At 48.7% G+C, this 21,423-nt stretch overlaps 1 protein-coding gene across 1 annotated transcript in view; it reads right to left on the reverse strand.

Annotated features, from left to right (window-relative positions):
- The window catches only part of LOC102561386 (ATPase family AAA domain-containing protein 3), a 45,643-nt gene extending 24,266 nt beyond the window's left edge, over positions 1–21,377 (reverse strand). Inside the window, exons 1-11 of the mRNA XM_006263005.4 lie at positions 21,195–21,377; positions 21,042–21,118; positions 19,946–20,047; positions 18,918–18,977; positions 18,419–18,488; positions 17,911–18,076; positions 16,843–16,912; positions 3,571–3,726; positions 3,185–3,241; positions 2,086–2,211; positions 604–728 (exon numbers count right to left, since the gene is read on the reverse strand). Coding sequence (XP_006263067.2) covers positions 604–728; positions 2,086–2,211; positions 3,185–3,241; positions 3,571–3,726; positions 16,843–16,912; positions 17,911–18,076; positions 18,419–18,488; positions 18,918–18,977; positions 19,946–20,047; positions 21,042–21,118; positions 21,195–21,372 — 1,187 coding nt within the window. The 5' untranslated portion in view covers positions 21,373–21,377. The remainder of the gene's footprint in view (positions 1–603; positions 729–2,085; positions 2,212–3,184; positions 3,242–3,570; positions 3,727–16,842; positions 16,913–17,910; positions 18,077–18,418; positions 18,489–18,917; positions 18,978–19,945; positions 20,048–21,041; positions 21,119–21,194) is intronic.
- Positions 21,378–21,423: the final 46 nt, after the last annotated feature.

The following is a 21,423-nucleotide window of genomic DNA, read 5'->3' on the forward strand; positions in this document are numbered from 1 at the left end:
AATAGGACGGGAACAAAACGAGATGGCTCCCAGCCCTGTGCTGGATTGCAATCTGCCTGGGAGCAGAGAAGGTGCCCAAGAGAAAAATGAAGCTGGTTTGCTAACTAGCCTCAGAACTTCCTTTGGGCTGCAGCAGACATCTTGTGTCAGGCCAAAGAGCCTAGCTATGCTCCTTCCCCAGAAAAGGGAGCTAGGCTTTAGCCAGAATGAAGGGACTGCTCTCTAGGAAGCGGTGCCTTTGGCTTCTCAATGGATTCCCATGCTTCTAAATGGTTTCACCACTGGATTGGGGAAAAAAAGAGGTTTTGAATCTCCTCTTCTTGCTGGGAGGCTCATGGGAGAAGCAGGCAAGCAGCAGGATCTCAACAACACAAGTGAACAAAACCTGAGTGGAAGAACTGGGAAGCCTGCTTGGCTTGGCTGTCTCTCAGAATTGGCTAATGTCAATTTAATTGCAGTGACCAATGGGTACAGTAACCACTCTTCTACTTGGGGGTGTTTGATTTGCAAGCACCAGGTTAATAGATGCACCCTTGCTCTGGGTCTCCTAAGAAAGGGTAAAGGCCAAAGCAAAGCTCAGGTGCCGGAAGAACATCAACTTACCCTCTCCTACTCGTGTTGGCCCAGTCAAAGAGCTTGTGCATGGCAGTAACTCCTTCCCGCCCCATAGGGGCGACATCGCCACCGGTCATGATGGCATAATCCATGCCTGAATGCATGGCTAATTTCTGGGGAAAAAAAAAAAGATGGAAGAGGGAGTGAGCGGTGACTAAAGCTTCCTTGTTCCATAGTAGAACTTGCAGAGTGAGGAAGGAAAGGGACCATGCTCAACAGCAGCCGGTGTCTGTGGCCGGTGATACTGGAGCCTCTCTAGGGAAGATAGTGAGGCGGAAACTTACAAATCACTTGGCAGCTGAAAAATTAAACTAATTATTACTAAATCCATCAGCAGCAGAGTGAGCTCATTCAGTGCTCAGGGAACCAGGAGACCATGAGGTTTGAACCTGCATCTCTCTGATCTCCCAAGCACAGCACTCAAGCCACCACGCCAGAGATGGTGCACTAACCAGGACCACTTCCAGCCCTTCCTTTAAAGCTGGCCCCATGGGCAGCCAAGCAAGAGAAATGCTCTCTTTCTTCTGGCCTAATACAACTGGGAGGGTGTGTGGCTCAATGAGATGACTGTTTTCCTAGGAAGGTGCAGACCTGAGTTCTAGCCTAGATCCTTCCTCCTAAAGGGGTACAAACTTCCCCTCTGCACTACTCTCATAGTGAAATTGCCCAGCTTCAAGAGGTGTGCTGGAGAGGGGACTGAATAATGCATGCCTACACCTGTAGCACAGGGGTTTGAGGACTGTGCTGAGAAGTGGGAGAGCTGCAGGTTCAGGCCTCCTCTGGGTTTGGGGGACCTAAAACTAGGCTCTTTTGCTTCCTGCTACAAGGCCCCCAGTCCTGGTTTCTTCTGGTACACATGCACAGAAGTGCATGCCTGCTCAGCCAGTGTGCAACCTCACGTACACAAAGTAGCCCACTGGATGGTTACGCATCCCTGCTGAAGAGATAATGGAATCCCAAACTGTTCAGAAGTGCCCAAAATAGCCACTTCTGTGGCTGGAAGAGCTGCCATGTCAGCACATCAAGGGGAACAGAACCCTGCCTTAGACTTCCTGCAGGTCTGGATGCCACCTTTCACTCGACTGCGATAGCCCATTCACCCACTCACTGCCCACCTTATCTGTCAAGGCTGTAAGCTGTCCAAAGCAGGGGTGGGTTTTCCTACATGTCTGTACAATGCAATAGGGCCTGAAGCACAACCAGAGCCTCAAGGGACCAGTGCTGTACTAACATCCTCCCCCTCTGCCCTTGCCCAAACTCTTCTAGCAAAGGCTGTGGAGTAATGGAATGAGCCTCTGAATTAAGCATGTCCTCTCTGCCTGATGGTCAAATGCTCGTAGTCAATTAGCCTGCCGCTGCCTGTGCCCGGCTTGGTGAATGTCTCAATCTGTCCACAAACATAAAATCATCTCTCTCAAGATCTTGAAAGCTAGAACAGCCAGTCTGTCAGAATTCTGGCAGAGTTTTTACCTTGGCAAAGAGTGTTTTCCCTGTACCGGGTGGGCCATACATAAGGATATTCCTGTAGAGACTTTTGTTCTTTTTCGTATTCCTCGTTGCTATGGCAATGTCTCTCACACGGGCCTCCAGTTTTGGCTGCAAGAAAAATGCAAGGTTTAGGAAACGGACATCAAGTTGAAGGATGCTGGGGCATGTCTAAGCTTCATGCGTTGATAGAAGGAGAGGGTGATCTGTGCTGTCAGAGAAAGCTGGAGTCTCAGGACTCAATCTCCCAGCCTAAACTCCTGCAGCTCGCTGGCTTGGAGTGGAATTGTGCCCTGTTCTGCTTCAGGATATGCTGCATTTCAAGCCATGACTTGGTTGTAATTATTGCAGCTCAAGCCACAACCAGGGAACAAAGCTATTAGCTATTATCAATTTATGGACTAAATAACCACCTTCTCTTGGATGTCCTAAAAGTCTCCTCTCTTAGGGTAGGTAACAGGCCAAATTAGAAACAAATATTGGTAGTAATAAGTCTTCCACTGCAGGGAGAAATGAACTCATGCCTATACATATTCATATACTTGCAAAGATGCCCAGGGTAACTATTCCTACCAAGGCATATTTTTCTAACAGGCCCTAAAAAGCCTTTTAATTCACCCAGTATTAAGGAACTTAATTCAGTAGCAAAAGTGCAGAGTCAGAGCTAATTAGCAGGTTGATAGCCATCCACAAGGTGTTTCAAGTCTAGCACATATATTCTTTGGTTCTCCGGCCCTGAAAATGGATATGAGAGTGCTAATATTTCACAGATTAGAGAGGACAAGTGAAACTCTGACAGTGTATACAGCCCCATTAGCATGCTGCTAGAGGAAAAAAATCATGGCAAAGGAAGTGCTGAATTAAGACTTCCAAGGGCTTTGGGCCAAAGGATCAAAGGTTACTAGCGTGTTTAATGTGTGCCACACTGAACACGGGAGCGTATTTACACTCCCAGTGCCCCAAGGGGCGGCATTTTTAGCGTGACTGAACTGTAACTCAATTGAAAGCGAAAGCAAGGCAAGAACTTTGATGACTGGTTATGCAAGAGCCATGAAGGTTTGAGAGTGCAGAAGCAGGTACTTACACTGAGAACGACTCCTTCAAGAGCATCTTGAGCTTTGCTGGTAAGACGCTTACCCACCTGGGGAGAACAAATCCCATGAGTGACAGGCAGAGGCCACCCCCAGACCTTATCAGCAGTTAGCCTGGGCAAAAGACTCGTAACAGAATTAGAGACAGAGTGAAGTTAATATGCCCTGGCAGTCCCAACACCTGTCAGTCTTTATAGCATGGATCAGAAATCATGAGTTCATATGGCTTCCCCATTCCCTTCCAAGAAACACACTCTGAGCCCATATGAACACGGCTTCCAGAGACAGGGTAAATAAACACCATAAAGGCCATGCATAAGCACAGCATCATGTTCTGCATCCCCAGCTAGCAGCAACCCAAAGTAACAGCGGCATTTACCTTGATAGGGTGTTTCAGTGACTCCAGCACCGTGATACGGGAGGTCTCTCTCACCAGGGAAGGCTTCCCCAGACGTGCTTCTATGTATCGCCCTGCAACCCCTGTAGCATTCTTGGCAGAGTAAACGCCCACGGCCAGCAGCGTCAGGCCTGCCACCTGGAAGAGACAGGAGGGGTCTGTTGAGCTGCTTCCGCAAGAGAATGCCATCAGCTGCATGCTTCTGGCATAGATTCACAGATGTTAGGGTCGGAAGGGACCTTAGCAGATCATTGAGTTCGACCCCCTGCCCTGGGCAGGAAAGAGCGCTGGGGTCAGATGCCCCCAGCCAAGTGCCTGTCTAGTTTCCTTTTAAAGACCCCCAAGGCAGGAGAGGAGCACTACCTTCCTTGGGAGCCCATTCCAGATTTTGGCAACCCTTACCGTATAGAAGTTTTTCCTGATGTCTAACCTAAATCCATGGGGTGACTGGTGCCTCCCGAGTCTGGGGGGCACCAGAACGCCGTTGGGGGTGGGGGGGTGGATGTCCCTCAGCAGCCGATTGCCGAGGCCAGAATCACCAGTGGCAAAACTGGAAGTGCGCTTCTGCCAGCACTTCCAGTTTTGTAGCTAGGGCTTCCAGGGGGTACATGGCCAATCTCAGGGGGTGCACATGCACCCGCGTGCAGCCTCTGTGTCACCAATGCCTAAATCTGCTCTCCGTCAGTTTGTGGCCATTGTTCCTAGTTACTCCAAGGGGTGCCCTGGTAAACAGAGCATCTCCTATTCCTTGCTGCCCCACCCCCCACAATGAATTTGCAAACAGCCACAAGATCTTCAGCCTTCTCTTGCGGAGGCTGAAGAGATCCAGGCCCCTCAATCTCTCCTCATAGGGCTTTGCCTGCAGGCCCCTAACCATAGGAATGGGCCTCCTCTGCCCCTCTTGAGGTTGTCCACATCCCTCTTGAAATGTTGTGCCCAAAACTGAACATAGTACTCCAAGGCAGGAGGCTGCTATCAAGTCAGGGGGATTTAGACTGTGCTCAGGGTTTTCCAAATACATGGGGGCAGGCAAGTACTAAAGCCTGTGATGCTCTGAGACTTTGCCTTTGGGGGCAACTGGCAGGAAATCTCCTTCACCGCTACTGGCAGAGGTTTAATATCAGTGGTTCTCAACCTTTTTTTAGACTCAAGTCACTCCCCACCCCAACAGACTCAAGGCACCCCTTGAAAAATGTCAGCTCTGAGTTTCACTTGATTTTTGACTACAGAAAAATAATATTCTGAACTGTTCTCTCACCACAGACTTTATGGATAATGCCTACACGTGACCCACAGCCCCCAGAGACAGGGCATTTAAGGCTTTAGTACCTTACATTTCACCAGCAAAGGAAATGGTGCCTGCATCCCCTCCTGCCTCCCCACCACAGTGATCTCTCATCTGGCATGGCTTGATTCCCTCTCAAGGAAGTCTGCTTTAATTGCTGGTCCCAGCAGCAAGGCTGTCAAGAACACTGAAGTCAATAAGGTGAACTGCCCGTGGGCCTTTCTACCACTGCCAGCACCTGCCTTGACAAGCAGCCTGTAAATAGACTTTCATCAACATCTCTTCCGCTGTCCTGCAGAGCTCACTTAGGAAGCAATAACTGTCAAGTGAAATTGCCAGCAGAGGAAGCCCCCATGCAGCAAAGTGGCAAAATGCTCTGAACAGGAGATTTTCCATAGCACCGGCACTGAGGGGTACCACGAGGGAGAGGTGCTGGGGATATGCAGACAGGGCTCCAGCCTCACATGGCGACCTCTGGAAAGGTTTCTGAAGTCACATGCTTATTTAAGCAAATCTGGAAGATCCAGCACCACCGAAGTCCTCATTTCAGCCCCAGTGGGATGGGGGAGTATGGTCAAATATTTGAACAGCCATCGTCTAACCAACGGACTCTTTCGAGCTGCTTCACCAGGGACACGACTGAGATGTTTCAAGTGACTGCTACCCCTGAATGCCTGGCTTTGAGGAAATGCCCTCTGCAAAGGCAGGGCCCCTTTGAAGCGGTCAAAAAGCCATCCCCACTGCCACATACAACCACCACTGAACCAGTCTCCTCCTGAAGGGTATCTGGAAGGGGGATATCAGTGCTCAGCAACACTGAACACGAGCATAGGATAGAAAGTGAACAACAAATCCAACCCATGCTGCAAGGGAAAGGTTAGGAAAACAGAAGTAACCACAACTGGACAACTGTAATGCCAGTAAGTGTCTCGTGACCTCTGATTTCAGAGGGAAACCATATCTTTTATGAGCAAGCTCTGGCTTCCCAAACTTCAGATCGCGACAGTGTTATAACACGACATGAGTTACTTTTAAGCCTACTTTGGGCAAGCTCTTTACACTCAAACTCACATACATCTCAGTGTTGGCACGGCTCCCGCAGCCCACCAAGCCCAAGACAACACTTGCTGGAGGAAGATGTTAAGAGAATGTGTGATGTCTTGCTGTAAGGGGCTCAAGGGCAGAGGCTCCTAGGTGAAGATACCCTGAAGTATGTCCGGAAAGACCATCCCAAAATGAAAGAGGCAAGAAGGGGATGGAGAGAGAGCTCGGTGAGCATGGGCAATTCCTGCAAATGTTGTCTGAAAGGTTCCTCCCCGGCAATGCCAAACTCCTCATCTATAGTACGTATAAATTCAGTAGCAGCTGAAGCCCCTGACTGCTGCCAGCTGGAAGGGGCCTGTAAAAGCATTACATGTGGGACGTTAATAGCACTGTAAAAGCAAAGATTAATGTCAGGGTTTACAACCAAGGCTGGCTCACTGTCCTGAGCATGCACTGTCACTAATCACATTAATAGCATCTCAACAGACAGGCCAATAAAAAGCCATGTGAGAAAGACAAGGGATGCATTTAAATCAGAGGCATCCTCATACGCCGACGTGTTGCATGCATGTGACAAGCAGCAGTGCCTACTTGGGAGGGAATCCTAGGTTTGTTTCCTGCTCTGTGGATCCATAGGTTTTGCCTTCTTACTGGCCCAAAAGCTGAAGAACATTTCGTGTCCTTAACATCAGCAGCATGGCTCTTTTGTTACCTGCACTGCTCAGGCACATAGTTAGACCTGCACTGGCTCTGCACACGTCTCCCCTTCCACGCTCGCTGTCTGAGTTCCCAAAACTGCAAAAGCCATGACCGCTGGTTTGAGAACTATCAGAGCAGTAACATCCACTCACGTCAGTGTTACTGGGCAGTGCTGCTTATCAGTGAGCTATTCAGTCCAATAAGCCTGTATCACCCTTTATGAAAACAGTACTGCAATACCATGCAACAGCATTAGCAGAGCACTCTGTATTGGCACAGAACAGTCTAACACTGTGGAGCCAACACCATACCATGCTGATTCGATGATTCAGAGTGGGAGCAGCACTTAGGAAAATCAAGACAATATTCATTGTGACTGATGGACACCGGGAAAAAACTATTCAAAATAATGGGGTTTTCTAGATCATGGTGACACTGCAACGTTTAACTGAAACTTTTATAATGTTCTTGTTTTAAATAGGACAGAAAACATCAGTTCTCATCGAGTAAGCACCTGTTCACTTTTTTTTTTTTTTTTTAAATGAAAGCCTACATAAATAATAGATGGAGCCCTGTCACTCGGTGCTCATCTTTGGGATCTGCTTCCCAAAGGCACGTGCTGGACCTGTGAAGGGACTCACGAGATCACCACATCTGTTGCTTCTCAAGGACTGCTGCCCACCGCACCCTAACTACAGCATTTGAGAGGAATGAGGACAGCCAGGCTCGGACTGTGTCACCACCAGCGCTCCATCCAAACAACTTTGTACATGTCCCTGCTACAGCCCTGCTCTAACCAATTGCCAGGGCTACAGACATGCCCTTCTGCAGCTGTCAGTTCAGAACAGAGAAGACTGATCTTGGTTCTAGACCATGTGACACCAAAAACCGACTCTGGTCCGCTGGGTAGCTGCCCGTCTAACCAGTGCGTGCAGACACAGTTATTTGGGTAAATGTGATATCTTTTATTAGACCAAGTGAATAGTTGGAAAACTTGTTCTTTGCAAGCTTTCGGGCACAGATGCCCTTCTTCAGGCATATGGAGAGTCTGCCAGGGTTTGTCTTCTCTTTAGGTCAAATAGAAGCTTAAGTCAATACGCAAAAATGCAGGGTTGAGGTTATCAGATGACAGACAGGTTATAATGCGTGTGTGCTTCCTCCACACTGACAAGCCTAGGAATCTTGCAGATGAGCTGGACAGGAATATGCCATGCTGCTATTTCAAGATCCATGACTGGGAGTTTTCTATACATTTCCTCTAGCAGTCTTGGTACCACTGTAATTGCAGCCACAGTAACGCTGGTGACATACAATTCGTTTCGGTCTGCATACAGGTGGATTCAGATTAGCTGTCTCCTCTTGCTGAAAGTCCAGCTAACGGAGATTGGTTTAATCAAGATCTATTGTAGAGGCCAAACAGAGCTTAGCTGCAAATTTAACCAATGCAAAACCTACAGAAAGAGGGCATTATAGCATCCTTGAAATGGCACCTGCAGTACAGAAGGTGGGAGGGAGGGTAATAGTCCATATGCAAAGACATGCAGCAAAGTCAGGCCTGCTTTATAGGAGATTCTGCATTTAACACTAAACCACTGTTTAAAAAGAGAAGGCCTGGTACAGGCAAGTATAAAAATGAGTGTGGGGAGGAAGGGCAGGGGGTGAATTCTGGGAAGGAAACATATCCAATGTACCTATCCCACCTCCTCCAAAAAGATTATGAGAGAGGGAAAGCGTGACCACCTAAATCCCTGTGCAGCTCTAGAAAACCCAGTGTCATACCACACCCCTGCTACAGCCACGTCACGGTGCACAGCATTACAACCCTGGGAAGGTGAGCATGGAAGATACAGGTGGCCTTGAGAACAACATCAGAATGAGGAACTGCAATAGCAGAGGTGGGTCCTGAGCTGCATGTTAATTAGGAGATAGAAGTGAGCAGATAACCGATACAGTGAGAACAAAGACTAGGCTTCCTGCTGCAGAGACAAGGAAGCTCGATGGAGGTGGGGGCAGGCAAAGCACCTGAGCGGGGGGGGAGGAATATAACCACACACCCAGGAATTCGCACAAGACGTGCCCATCAATGAAACTGTGCAGAGAGACCCAAGACCTGCCTTGGGGTTACCTGCTAGTGCACAGGTCAGCAGTCACCGTGTCCTATATTAAACCACCCCGCCCCCAGCTTCTGTGCATGAACTGCTTTGTCAGAGTAAGGCAAGGCACCTCTCCGACAACACTATAGGCAACTTTCCATGGTCGGCTATGAGTAATGCCTCAAAATGAGAAGGATTAGGCAGCAAGGCTTCGAACAAATCTGCAGCATGTGTGGGCCTTCCTTCTTAATTCGTATTCCCAAGGACCCAGAGTGCGTCTCATAACAAAAGGTTCATGGCACGGCAGCCTAAGCCCCAGCAATTGCTCTGTCCTCAATTCCATCTGTCATGACATATGTAGTTGTTCGCTCCATTCAAATCCTACCCTCCTCTAATTACAGCGAGCGGAAATGCTGACAGGGCACGGGGGGGGGGGGGGGGGGGGGGGGGGGGGGGGGGGCTGCCAGTAGGGATTTGTTCAGAGGCATCTCCAGTCTGCCAACTTGCAAAGAACTCTCCCTGCCACTGCTCAATGCTCAAGCCCTCAGCGATGGTGCCGAGCACCCTCCTTTTAAAACGGGGGGAACTGAGACGGGCATTCACATGGCATCTGCAGTGATCAGAAATGCCCATCTCTCCACAAAGGTGACATATCTGCTGTGGCCTGTGCCTGGTTAACGGAATTTGGAAGATTCAAATCGCCTTTTCCCATGTCAGGGCAGTTCCCCAGGCCCTGTATGGAAGGATAAGTATTTGGCTCTGCATCCTGGCCCATCTCCCTTCCCCCTCCATGACTGCACAGAGACTGAAAACTAATAGCTCACCACTTGTCTGTACTCACAGACTGCAAACTGCTTTTGGACAGAAGGTGCTACGCAAGTGAAAGATCTGTTGCACTTACATACTGTACTTTCATACTTGGTCATCTTTTCTTTAAAGGTCTGGAGGCCTTAAGAGAAAGGTGTCTGGAACACAAGGGAAGCAGGAAACAGCCAGGTGCCTGACACCACTGGTAACTAATTAAACTCCATGTATAAGTTGCAGGGAGGTGCTAGCAATTCATGTCAATGCAGGCCAGATTACAGTAAAAAGCAGGAATGACTTTTAAAGCAAGCAAAACAGGCTTCTTTCCTCCAACTTAGGCCAAAGTCAAACCAAATGCTCAAGGACATTAAAGGTAGTTTCTAATTACAAATAAATGGACACCATCTATTTAATTTCACCCCCATTTCAGTTTGTGCAAAGCAGGCCTGGTTATGGATGGAGGCCTGGAGGGCTCAACATTAATGAACTTAGTTCCCCAAGAGTCCGGAGACCTTAGCATTCAATTTGTCAACTTACGGGGGGGGGGGCGGGGGGGGGGCCTGGGAAGCAAAACTGGCAAGAAACTAAGAGGAAAAAGAAACCTGCATTTTCCAGCAACCAGCTCCTATTGACTAACCTGTTTATCTAGACCGTGGCTCAGGACCTCGCATGTAGATCTGCTGATTCGACACATGGCAGTTAATACTTAGTGCACAGCAGAACCAGCCTAACTTACTATTACAGGCTGAAAAAATAGATCAGAGAACCCAGAGACAGACTAGAGGGACTTTTACTACTGATATCAAACATGCCCAACTGGGACACACAGTCAAATAGGAAAGCCACGGATATCGCCTCAAAACATCACCCCAAATTCCCCCAGAGACAGAGACCCCTCAGTGAGGCCGCATGTCCCAAACCAATTCCATTCAGGTTCTTCTATGATGTTCACCACTATGATATCTTACCCCACAGCAAAAGCCACAGTGAGTGACACTCCTGCTACAGCCAGGAGAGCGAATTCTCTCCAAGAACGCCCCCTGCATTGCCACGGCAAGCAGAAGCCCTGGGCCCACACAGATGCAAGCAAACCAGCACCTAATGGGATAGAGATGAACAATTTACCAGGGGGGGTAACAAGAAGCAAGGTTTTCTGCACATCAGTTGCCCCATGGTAACTGCCCAAGTGCATCTGACCCTGTGACAAGTGGAAACTAAAATGCTAGCCTCTCCTGGAAGGCGACTGCAGTTCAGTTTCTATTTGCTGCAGGCTAAGGTCATGTACATGGGCATTTCCTCTAAGGCAGCTGACACATGGCAAAGCTTCTATCCTTTTACCCCACAGAAAATTGCTTGCGTGTCCCCAGGCTAGGGTAGCCGGGCAGACTCAAAGCAACGGGCTCTATCAGGGTAGCTCTGAGAATGATCTGTCCTCCTCCCCTCCAAAAGCCTGCTGCCATAATTGCTTCTCAAGTAGCAGAAAATGAGGTGGGGGGGGTATCTTTTTTTAACCAGGGATAAAATAAAAAAGGTGCATACTAACCTGACCAAGTTCATGGCTCAAGAGTGTCACTTGGCAGAGACTGCTGTAAAGCAGGAAGCCAATATCTGGGTCAGGGATCTGTGGCCTCATGCTTCCAAACACTGTGAAGGCTCCAGGTGCAGCCCACAGCCTTCAAAGGGAGTCACTCAAAGCGTGTCTCCCTTCTGCCAGTGCAGCTGGGCATCACGCCTGCAGCACCCGCCTGTGCAGGATCCTCTATCAGAGCGGAGGGTGGAACAGATCGTGGCGATGGATTTAAAAGCAAGATGCCCACTGGAATAGGCTGCGCCACTAAAAATATCCCAACAACAAAAAGCACAAGGAAATTTTGCTTAGTTTATAATGCCACGAGGAAAATGTCACAACAATAGGGACAGGTTGCGCCGTGTTGTCACCCTGTAAATAGGACTGAGCACAACCCCTCAAACAGAAAGGACCCTGAGGACTTGATCAGCTTCCAGCTCCATCCAAATCTGACGGAAAGCCAGATATGACATCTGAGGGGCAGGCACAGGATCCAGGAGGAGCAGGTACAGCTTCCAGCTAGGACTATCTTTGGCAGATTATCCTGCAGATTTCATTTCAAGGTCAAGTTTAGCAAGGAGTAAAATCCTGAGCAACAGTGCACATATGTAGTGGCACAGGGAGCACAGGAAGGGGGCTGGACCAGGACAGTCCTGGGCTGGAGGCTGCCAGCAGTCTTGAAGAGCCCTCCACCTGTTCCCCTGGAAGCAGCAAGTGTCCTTTCCACAAATCTCCCCACAGGCTGCACCCTACAGTTGCACTGTTACAACTATTAGACCCTTCTGTCAGGGCTTTTGAGGGAGAAGAGGAAAAATGGCTGGGAATCACTCAGCACAAAAATAAAAGGATGAAGAGCAGGGTTCCTTCACCAGGCCTTCAGAGCGCACTCATAAAAGCAATAGCAAAGTCAGGTAGCTCTTGCCACAGTGAGATGGGCTGTTTGATTAGCACAGGAACAAAGCAAAGACTTCAGATGGGGCAAAACTCCAAGCTTAAAGGGACTGACTGCATCTCCATAAGGTATACAGTGGTCTTCTACAGTGACCCACTGGGCCAGAGGCAGTAGTGGGAGGGAGAATAATGGCTCCTGAATATCATTACGGCCCTGAGCAAGGCAGCAAGCCCATGCTGGAGGGAGAGCGAAGAACAGCTGTTGCCTTGGAGAGCTGAAGCTTAAAGATGGCAAATTAGAACTAGCTTTCATGCTGCATCTCCTGAGAGTCCGCAAGAGTCCCCAACAGGCCCAGACTGCTCCCTGCAGAGGCAGTACCTGCCTGCCAGGAAGGAAGAAGAGCAGACCTAGCAAGAAGCTCGGCAGGGAAAGTGGGTTATTAATGCCTTTTTCAGTTCGTTATGAAATTAGGTCACTGAACAGACTTGCTCCACGTGGCAACTTGGTACTTTTAGGATTCACTAACCCAGCCAACATGCATGTAGAAGGAAGAAAAAGAACAAAGTGGTAGCTATCGAATTCCTCCAGCGCACGCACACAAACACGTGAGCATGCAGCACCTAAGCTCACAATAGAGGTGCGACACATTCTTATTTCCCTACCACCACTTACTCTGTGTAAGTGGGGAACCTGACAACGTGGCTTTGCCAACAGTCCCAGTTCCCATTTTAAGATGGGGAGGATAGCTGCTGGATCTCTTGAGCAGAGAGCCCTTGAGGCTTGAACTTCTCCCAGAGAGCCAGAGTGTGTTGATAATCAGCTTGCCCAAAGCCTCCAAGTAGGCCACAAGCAAAGGAGATGGAATCTGGGTGACAGTTTAGCCCTGGCTGTCTGGAAGAAGAAGAATGTGAGATGGACAGCAGCCTAATCAAACTGGCATGTGGGTTTTAGCACAAAACTGGGTCTTTGCCTACAGCGCAGCCCAGACGCATTTCATAAATAACATGATGGATGCATTGGTTAGGTTTTGCAAGCCCACAATGAAAGTGGGGGGGAGCAAGAAAAAGATCTGCAAACTCACTTAGCAACAGCAAACCCTCCGCTCAGCCAAGTCCAGCCTCAGTTCTTGGACCCCAGTGTTAATTTCTTCCAGATATCAGATAACATTAAGCAAAAGTCTCTGAAGAGATATTAAGGGAGGAAAAAGCTGCAGCCGTGTCCAATGTTCACTTTTTTACAATGTCCAGAGAAGACATTAAAACAGAAAAGGGGGGGGGGGGGTTAAAAGGGTGTTTGTGTAGGTGAGAATGAAAACAGCAAGCACAAAGATGTAAATGCATCAGTGAAGACTATTGTTCACTCCCATGGGAAATATCACCCAAGCACGACAAGAGTAATACTGCACGGAACCCCAGAGTCACCTGCCTCAGCACAGGGCAAGTAAACAGCAGAAAGGACCTGTGATAGCTTTAATAACTAAACTGACTCAGCTCCGAGGTGTTCAACACATGAGGAAAGGCATCTGGGCAAAAGGTTTGACCAACAGGATCCTATTAAGGCACACACACTAGCCAAAGGAATTCCACGTGCTGAGTGGCTGAAAACTGATGCAAAATATAATGAAGAAAACAGGAGTCTTTCCAACCATTTCCATGGGCTTTGGATCAGGCCTATTAATGACTTTTTCTTGGCACTGCAAAGGCTGCAAGAGGCACAAGGGAAGTTAGTCTATTCCCAGAATGCTGCAATATCAAGGCCTGACAGTCCAGAACAAGTGAGGAGCATCAAAATAAATGTAGGATTTCTCATTTCACAGCTCTTGTGCTAATTGCCTCTGCACGACAGCTGCAAGGAAACCAACTCCGCTTATTAATACATTTGTGTGGATATGCCGAGGTCTCCTTGGGAACTTGAGTATGCAGATCCCTCGCAAAATGAGCTGCCATGCATGCAGCACCGAGGGCTCAACCCTCCCTGTGATGCACTGCGTACATCAGCCCAGCTCTTGAAAACAGCTCCTGTGCAAGCTGCAGCAGATGACTCCAAGATCAACAGCAGCAGCAATGCACGTCATCTACACACGGGCAAGAACAAGCTCCAATCTGCGTGGTAAGGATCCTTTGAAGAAACACAAGGCTGCTTAAGCAATTTCTCTGCAGGTCTGCAGCCTGGGGTCTAACAATAGTGGCTGCAGGGCCACACAGCCTCTGACAGCTACATACATGCACTTCACAGCAGAGAAGACGGGGGTGAACTGCAGCATCTCTCAACCCCTTTTACTTCCATAATGGCTCCATGCAGCAGAGAAACAAAAGCCTCAGCTGCTCCTTTAATCTTTAAAGTTAAGAAGTCATTTGGGTTAAATGACAAACAGCTGAAGCCGTTAAGTCTTAGGGCAAAGATTGAAAGGAAAAAAAGTCAATTCCCCCGACTGAGAGTTTATTGCCAATTTTACACCTCTCTCACCCCAGCAGCCAAGCAATAAAGATCACTGAAATGAGAGGTCTGAAAGGGGAAGTGTGACATCTGACTAGAGCTATGCCAACAGCAGTGCTGGAATAAAGCTGCTTCTGAGCCAACACTGCTGCATTTAGGTGGTTCTCTGCTGTTTGCATCAGCAATGCCACCTAGCGTTCCCCACACGCATCTACACCGCACGAGGACTAAAGGACCATTTGCAACCACCACAGCACCTCTGGCTGAACAGACTAGGAAACAACATAGATGAACATCATGTGTTAAGTTCTCTGGTCATACCCAGGTCCCTCTCTCTTTCAGCATCCATTCTCTGCCACTGTGTGATACAGGATACTTGGCAAGATGGACCTAGGGTCTGACCCAGTAAATGGCAATTCTTATGTACCTTTTAAAATTAAAATTACCTGAGGAAACTGAGGCAGGAACTTTAGCTTAATATCAGAATTTCCTTCTGCCATGAGGAATAGCTGCAGACAACTGTGACATGTATAAAACCACTGCAGCACTGAAACCTTGATTATCCAAACTCACCATCTGTTGAAGAGGCACCCATTTCAAAAGCCATCTAAACCCTGCTGTGTGCTTTATTCTCTAATCCCATCTACAAGTGCTTGCTGACAAAAGTTTATACTGCTAGCAACTGATGCACATAAAAGGTGCATGAAGACCAACAGGTGGAAACCCTGGTTTCTATCACTGGTATTTTCATGGCTGAGAGTTTCTGCAGACATACTGCTTGTTCATTCATGTCTGTGCTTATACAGCCCTAGTTTAACGCAGGGGCTGTTTCTGAAGGGTGAAACACATTGAAGGAAAACGAAAAAAACAATTCCAACAGCCAACTTATTATATTCTCCTGGGTACTGGACAGACCCAACTGATCCAAAGCCTTCTGAAGTCAGTAGTAATGTTCCTATTCAGACTCCACCAGGTTTCAGATTAGGCCACTGGCTAGTTTTATGCTACACCTGACTTTCTAAACCCACCTGGAAGAAGTGAGAAGCAGGCAGGAAATTCTCTAGGGCAGTACAAGACTAGCAAGCATTTTTTTTTTCAGGAGAGAAAGGGTGGTTGCAAAAATCAGGCAGTAATGATAAAGAAGGGGAAGAGGAGCAAAAAAAAGCCGTTGGCAGATACTTAACAGTGACTTTTTTAAAGGTCTAACATTTCCATTTGTACTGTATGACACAGAGGAGAGAAACCCCTCCTTTTCCTCACCAGTTACTCCCCAATTCGCATCCTAATGAGAGGACACTGTCATTTATGTGCTGATCACATCTCCCAAGCATGGTACGATTAGTTATTAACAGACTGAAACTGAGGGGAGTGGAACTGAGGTTGAATATTGGAACCATGCTGAAAGCAGATCAGTTCAAAGGTGGAACAGTCTCAGAGGACAAGGTGGAAGCTCTATAGTCTGAGTCACTGGAAACTACACGAAAGGGCAATAGTTTGAAAACTGACTTCACAGTTTCAAAGCTTGCCCCCTAACAAGTGACCTCAACTTTTACTACAAATAACCCAGAGCAAGATACCACCAAAATTCACATAAATACCATAGCAGTGAGTACTTAAAACAGTGAAATTTAAAATCTGTTTCTGTCAAAATAAGTTTGGATATCTGGGCTGCCATCATAAGATGAAACTGAGGCTTTGTTGTTAGTGAAAGACAAAAATGCCCCTGTTGCTTTGAACTAAAGAAACAGCTAAAAGAAAAACCCTCCTGTTGCCTATCCCGTTTCAGAGAAAGGAGTTCGTTTCACTGATCACCCATCAGTTTTTTCTGGCTACCAGCCATGTTTTCTCATTTTTTAAAGGATTTTCTCTTTCAGCGGTTGTTGGACAAAAATGGACCCTAATGGCTGAAAAGGAAATCAAGAGAAAGAGAGAAACGGATTACACACGGAGTGCTGAAAAGCACACAAATTGAACTGGGGGGGTGGGAATAAAATCACTGTATCTGCTCCATATGAGGAAAGAGAAAGGTTACAATTAACAGAAAGTGAATGCTAATGCACAAGCACAGCATCAAATTAATGGTATTCCTCTGTGTTAAAAGATTCAGCCTTTAGTCAGTCAGTCTCACCCAGAACTTTTTATGTTTTCAAGACAAAGGACTCATCTACAGTAAGGTCAGCTGCAAAAATTCAGGACCCCTCATGTAGACTCACTTAATCCAAAATAAAAATGCTCTGGTGGATTGAACTCTCGTGGAAAAGTATGAATGTCAGCACAGGAAGTTAGTGTGCAGTAGCTTGCAAACAAAGACTCACTTCCTAGCTCACTTTGCACTAACTCCCACGTGTGGACACACCCACGGGGAAAAAAGCACAACATAAATTTGGAACGAACACTACCCACTTCCCAAGAGACAAATATGTCCCCAGCTTACCGTGGCTGTCACTTTGTCCCAGTCCGTTACAAAAGCACGAAATCCTTCCCCAAACAACGTACCAGCTGTCCTGCAAGGGGAAGGCAGCAACATAAGCAGGGGGTGGGAAGGAGAGAGGGAATTTTTAAGGAGCAAGCAATTTGCAAGAATATTTCAGTCTCCACAATGACCTTCCTGAGAACCAGTCAAAGCTAATTGAGAGCTCACCTGGGAACCCAAACATGCCCAGGCAGGGCAAATATATTTATAATTGTCTGATGTCTAAAGCTGATCTGGGATTAAATCCAGAAGAGCACCTGGAACAAAGCCAGCATCCATTTATTTTTGATACATGATTAGTGTAGAATGGTAATAACACTTCTTTGCCATTCTAGAGTACTTTCCAGCCAACAAGAGTCCCAGAGGCCTTAAAAATTAATGAATTAAAAGCTCACAACACTCTATTATAGGACAGACACAATTTACTGTAGTTTTATGGATTCAGGGGTATGAAAGGTGAACTCTGGTTCCATTGGCATCCATGAGAGTTTTGCCAAAGATTCCAAAGAGCCAAGCTTTCACCCTAAAATGACTACATTAAGGTCACACCTGCTGGAAAACTTAAGCTAGAACTTAAATGTCCTGATAGTCAACCACATGATATGGGCCTCATTGCTCCTGTGGCTACACAGGGTAGAGAAGAAACAGTCATTCCTCAGTATGGGCTACAGCAGGAGTGACCAACCTGTGGCACAGACAGTCTGCATGTGTGGCATGTGGCAGATCATGGAAGGAGCAGAAAGAACAGCAGCAGACCAGGCAGAAAATACAGGGCCAGGGTAGAAAGCTGAGCAGCAAATAGGTCAGGAGCAGAGGATCAGAGTGGCACTAGGGAAAATTTGTGGCATGCCTGCCAAAAAGGCTGGTCCCCCAACTGGGCTGGAGAAAGAAGGGAATACCTGCACTAACTCTACCTTTCCCTTGGAGCTCATGGAAACAAGTCATTGGGGACTGCCATGTGCCCCATGGGACAGGACTGTCTAAGAAAGCAGTGAGGTGACCAGATACGCACAGGGGCTTTGCACATACTTGAGGGATTCCAGCACGGTCTGGCGATGCTCAGCTGCCTTGAGGCGGATCTGCTCTCGGATGAGATCTGCGTTCTCACGCTCAGCTTTGGCACGGGCATGGGCCTCTGCCTCGATGCGCAGCATCTCATTCTTATGCCGCAACTCCATCTCCCGCTCCACAGTGGCTTTAAAAGCAGAGAAACAAAGGGGGAAAATGGTGAAACCCTGCCCACATGCCAGGTGTGTTGCAATCCTGTTCAATCGCGAAGGAAGAGAGCAGCTGGGGTATTGCAGTGCCCAGCCACGAGGGACCACAGCAGAGTGCCTTCATGTATAGCAGTTTAGCTTTTCCCCAAAAAAGGTCTGGGCATTACATAAGAGGTAGAGTTTATTAACTGCTCCTTGCAGATACGGCATTCATGAGTGCCCCATGTCCCGCATGGACAAGCATGCCCCAAAGGCACCTCACCCCACTCACAGCACAACCACAGGGTTCCTAACCCTGGGGAACTGATACGGGACCTTACCTCGCCTCATGGCTTCCTGCTTCTGCACAGATTCCTCCTGTTTCCTCAAGTTCTCTTCATTAAGGAGTTGCTAAGAACAGATAACACCGGAAGGAGTGTTAGATTTGAATGAAAGCACAGAAAACTCTGCAACTCTGGTCCAAGTGGTTTGAAGATCTCCTATAACCCCAGTACATGTGCAGACTTATACTTCCCAAAGGCCACCAAGAAAGCAGTGCTTTCAAACAAAGTGGGGTTTCTCCAAAAAAGAGCTCTAGACTCAAACTCAAGATTCCCCATGTATTTCTGGCTTATGTGGCCTATCCCTGTTGGGGACACATTTTGATCCACCAGGCTGGGAAAGCAAGGATCCTACAGGGTGAGCAGAAAAGTGGGAAACACCACACAGAAGTGCCTGGCATCAGTAAAACAGTTATCAGGATGGGGCCAAGGTTGGCACCGCTACTCCCGGGGGAGGAAAGTCATGCTGACAGCCACCTCAGAACATGGCATATCTTACCTGTTGTCGCAACTGATCTTCATAGCGCTGTCGTGCCAACTTGTCTTGGTACTGGGCTCTCTTTATTCAGAAAAGGGGGGACGGGAAGAGAAAGATAAAAGATCATTCATTGCGTCACTAACATTGCCTTTTTACGTCCATAACCCCACCCACCACAAGCAAGGATATATCCCAGAATGCTTTGCGTCAATTCCCAGTAGCCTTCAGGAATGGTGCAACTTGCACTATTCTCCTGCCTTTTTGAGCCTCTGCTGCAAACATCCACGCAATTAATTAGGTTTGGCAGGATTCTATTTTTATCGATAGGCACCGATAAACATTGATTTTACTGGACATCCACAGATCAATGGGAAAATTTCCATCGCTAATCATTGAAATTTACCTAACAAAAGAAAAAAAAACCCTAAAAACCTTGGGACAGGGGGTGCTGTGCACATGCATGTGCACACGCACGCTGCAGGAGCTGGGAACCATGCCAGTAAGGCTGTACCAGGAAGTGGGGTGGAAAGGCAGGGCTGGTAGTGCTGGGAGCCCGGTACCATGGCCACTCACTTTGCCCAGGTCCCAGCCAGGGCAGGGAGCCAAACTCCCACAGAGGCTGGGCCAGACCAGGCTCTGTGGGAGTTTGCCCCTGACTCAGCTGGGACCTGGGCAGGGCAAAGGGCCAGCAGCACCAGGGTCCTGAGAACAACCAGCCCTGTCCCCCCACCCTCCCCTCCCCAAACAGCCTTACCAGCATGACCCCCAGCTCCTGCAGCAGCCACTACACATGCCTGAAGGTATGTGTGTGTGTGTGTTAACACACACTAAATTGTTAAAAACTGAAAACACCGAGCCTAAAATGAATGCTTATCAGAACAAGACTGATTCTGCACAAGGATATCCATGCACGAGATGTAGCAAGTCCCAGGCACAAGAGGAGCTGGTGTCATGGAATAAACCTATTCGTGTCTAATACCACGTGCTCCCCTTTGACCTGGTGCACCCAGCCAGGTATAGCGCCAACCGGCTTCTCCAGGTTTCCTCACCGCTTGATTTTGTTTGGTTTCTTCATTTAATGTCTTTCTCCTCTCCTCTCCTTGCACCCGGATCTGTTCATTCTTCAGCTGTTCTACAGCGGCCTCGTATTCCTACGGCAAGAGGGCAAAGAGGTTAAAGGCCAACTCAATGCAAGAGCCTCCAGAGGGCTGCAAATGACAATCATCATCCTGAACGTACAACTTGCAGGAGCAATCACACATGCAGCAAAAAACAGACCGAGACGTGCACTCCTACAGCAGAGGCTCACATCGCAATTAATTTTATGTTATAAGGAGGCAGGTAGATAAACGTCGCATCACATAGCAATATCCCACCGTAAGAGCACCTACAGTTACCATCTGCAGCGACATCTAGAGAGCAAACGTGGACTCGATAAATTCTTTTCAAAGTCCAGCCTGTCTCCTACTTTAAAGTAACTGTTGAAAGAGCTGAAACCACACGCCCGTACACTGGTAAGTGATGCAAAACCAGTAAAATAAGAGTCTAGGAAAAGACAAATGACTGTCCCTGCGGCTAAGACCATGTATCAGTCAAAAATCACAGAATCGTAGCAGAGATCTCAGATCATCTAGACCAGGGGTGGGCAAAATGCAGCCCCACAGGCCACTCTATCCGGCCCGTGGGGCCTTCAAAAAATTAGAAAATTAATATTTATCTGCCCCCGGCTGCCCGTCATGTGGCCCTCCACGGCTTGCCAAACCTCACTAAGTGGCCCTCCACCCGAAATAATTGCCCGCCCCGATCTAGTCCAAGGGTGCTCGCTTGGCAGCCAATGAACCAAATCCATCCCACCGAGCTATGGCATCCAGCTGTCTGAGCTCCCCGCGGGGTGGGAAATTTGGCAGCGGGGGAGCAATGACAACCCATGCAGCCACCCCTCCCCTGCTGCCAAATCTGGCAAACTGAGCTCGGCCGAGGGACCGTTTGCAGGGGACACGGCTCCATTTCATGCCAAGATCCTAGTCCCCTCCTGTTTGCTGTCATCCCCCCAAGGAGCGAGCACGAGCCCTGACCCCCAGCCGCGCGCGGGGCCGGCAGGGAGACGAGGGCGAGGAGGAATTTCTTTGCCCCACCCCGACACACCTTGACTTTGGCCTGCTGCTCCAGCTGCAGCGTCTGCTCCTGCATCTGCGCCAGGCTCAGCGCGTCTTTCGCGTGGCCTGCAAGAGACGGGAGCGTTACAAGGGCGCTCTGCCGCCCCGATGGGCCCCTCCCCCGCCCCCCGGCCCCACGCACGGGACGCGTCGAGCTCCCGGGCCGCCTTGGCGGCGCGCTCCAGCCCGGTGGGGTCGAAGTTGCTCCATTTGTCCTTGGGGGGCGGCGGCGGCGGGGGGTCCCCGTCGGCGGGGGGCGGCGGCGGCAGGGGGGGCCCGGGCGCGGGGCCGCCGCGGTTCAGCCCGAAGAGCCACGACATGGGAGCGAACGCACGCGGAGCCGCCGCCGCTGCCGCCGCTGCTACTGCGCA

The sequence above is a fragment of the Alligator mississippiensis genome, chromosome 13 (genome assembly GCF_030867095.1).
Source record: "Alligator mississippiensis isolate rAllMis1 chromosome 13, rAllMis1, whole genome shotgun sequence".
NCBI classification, from domain to species: domain Eukaryota; kingdom Metazoa; phylum Chordata; order Crocodylia; family Alligatoridae; genus Alligator; species Alligator mississippiensis.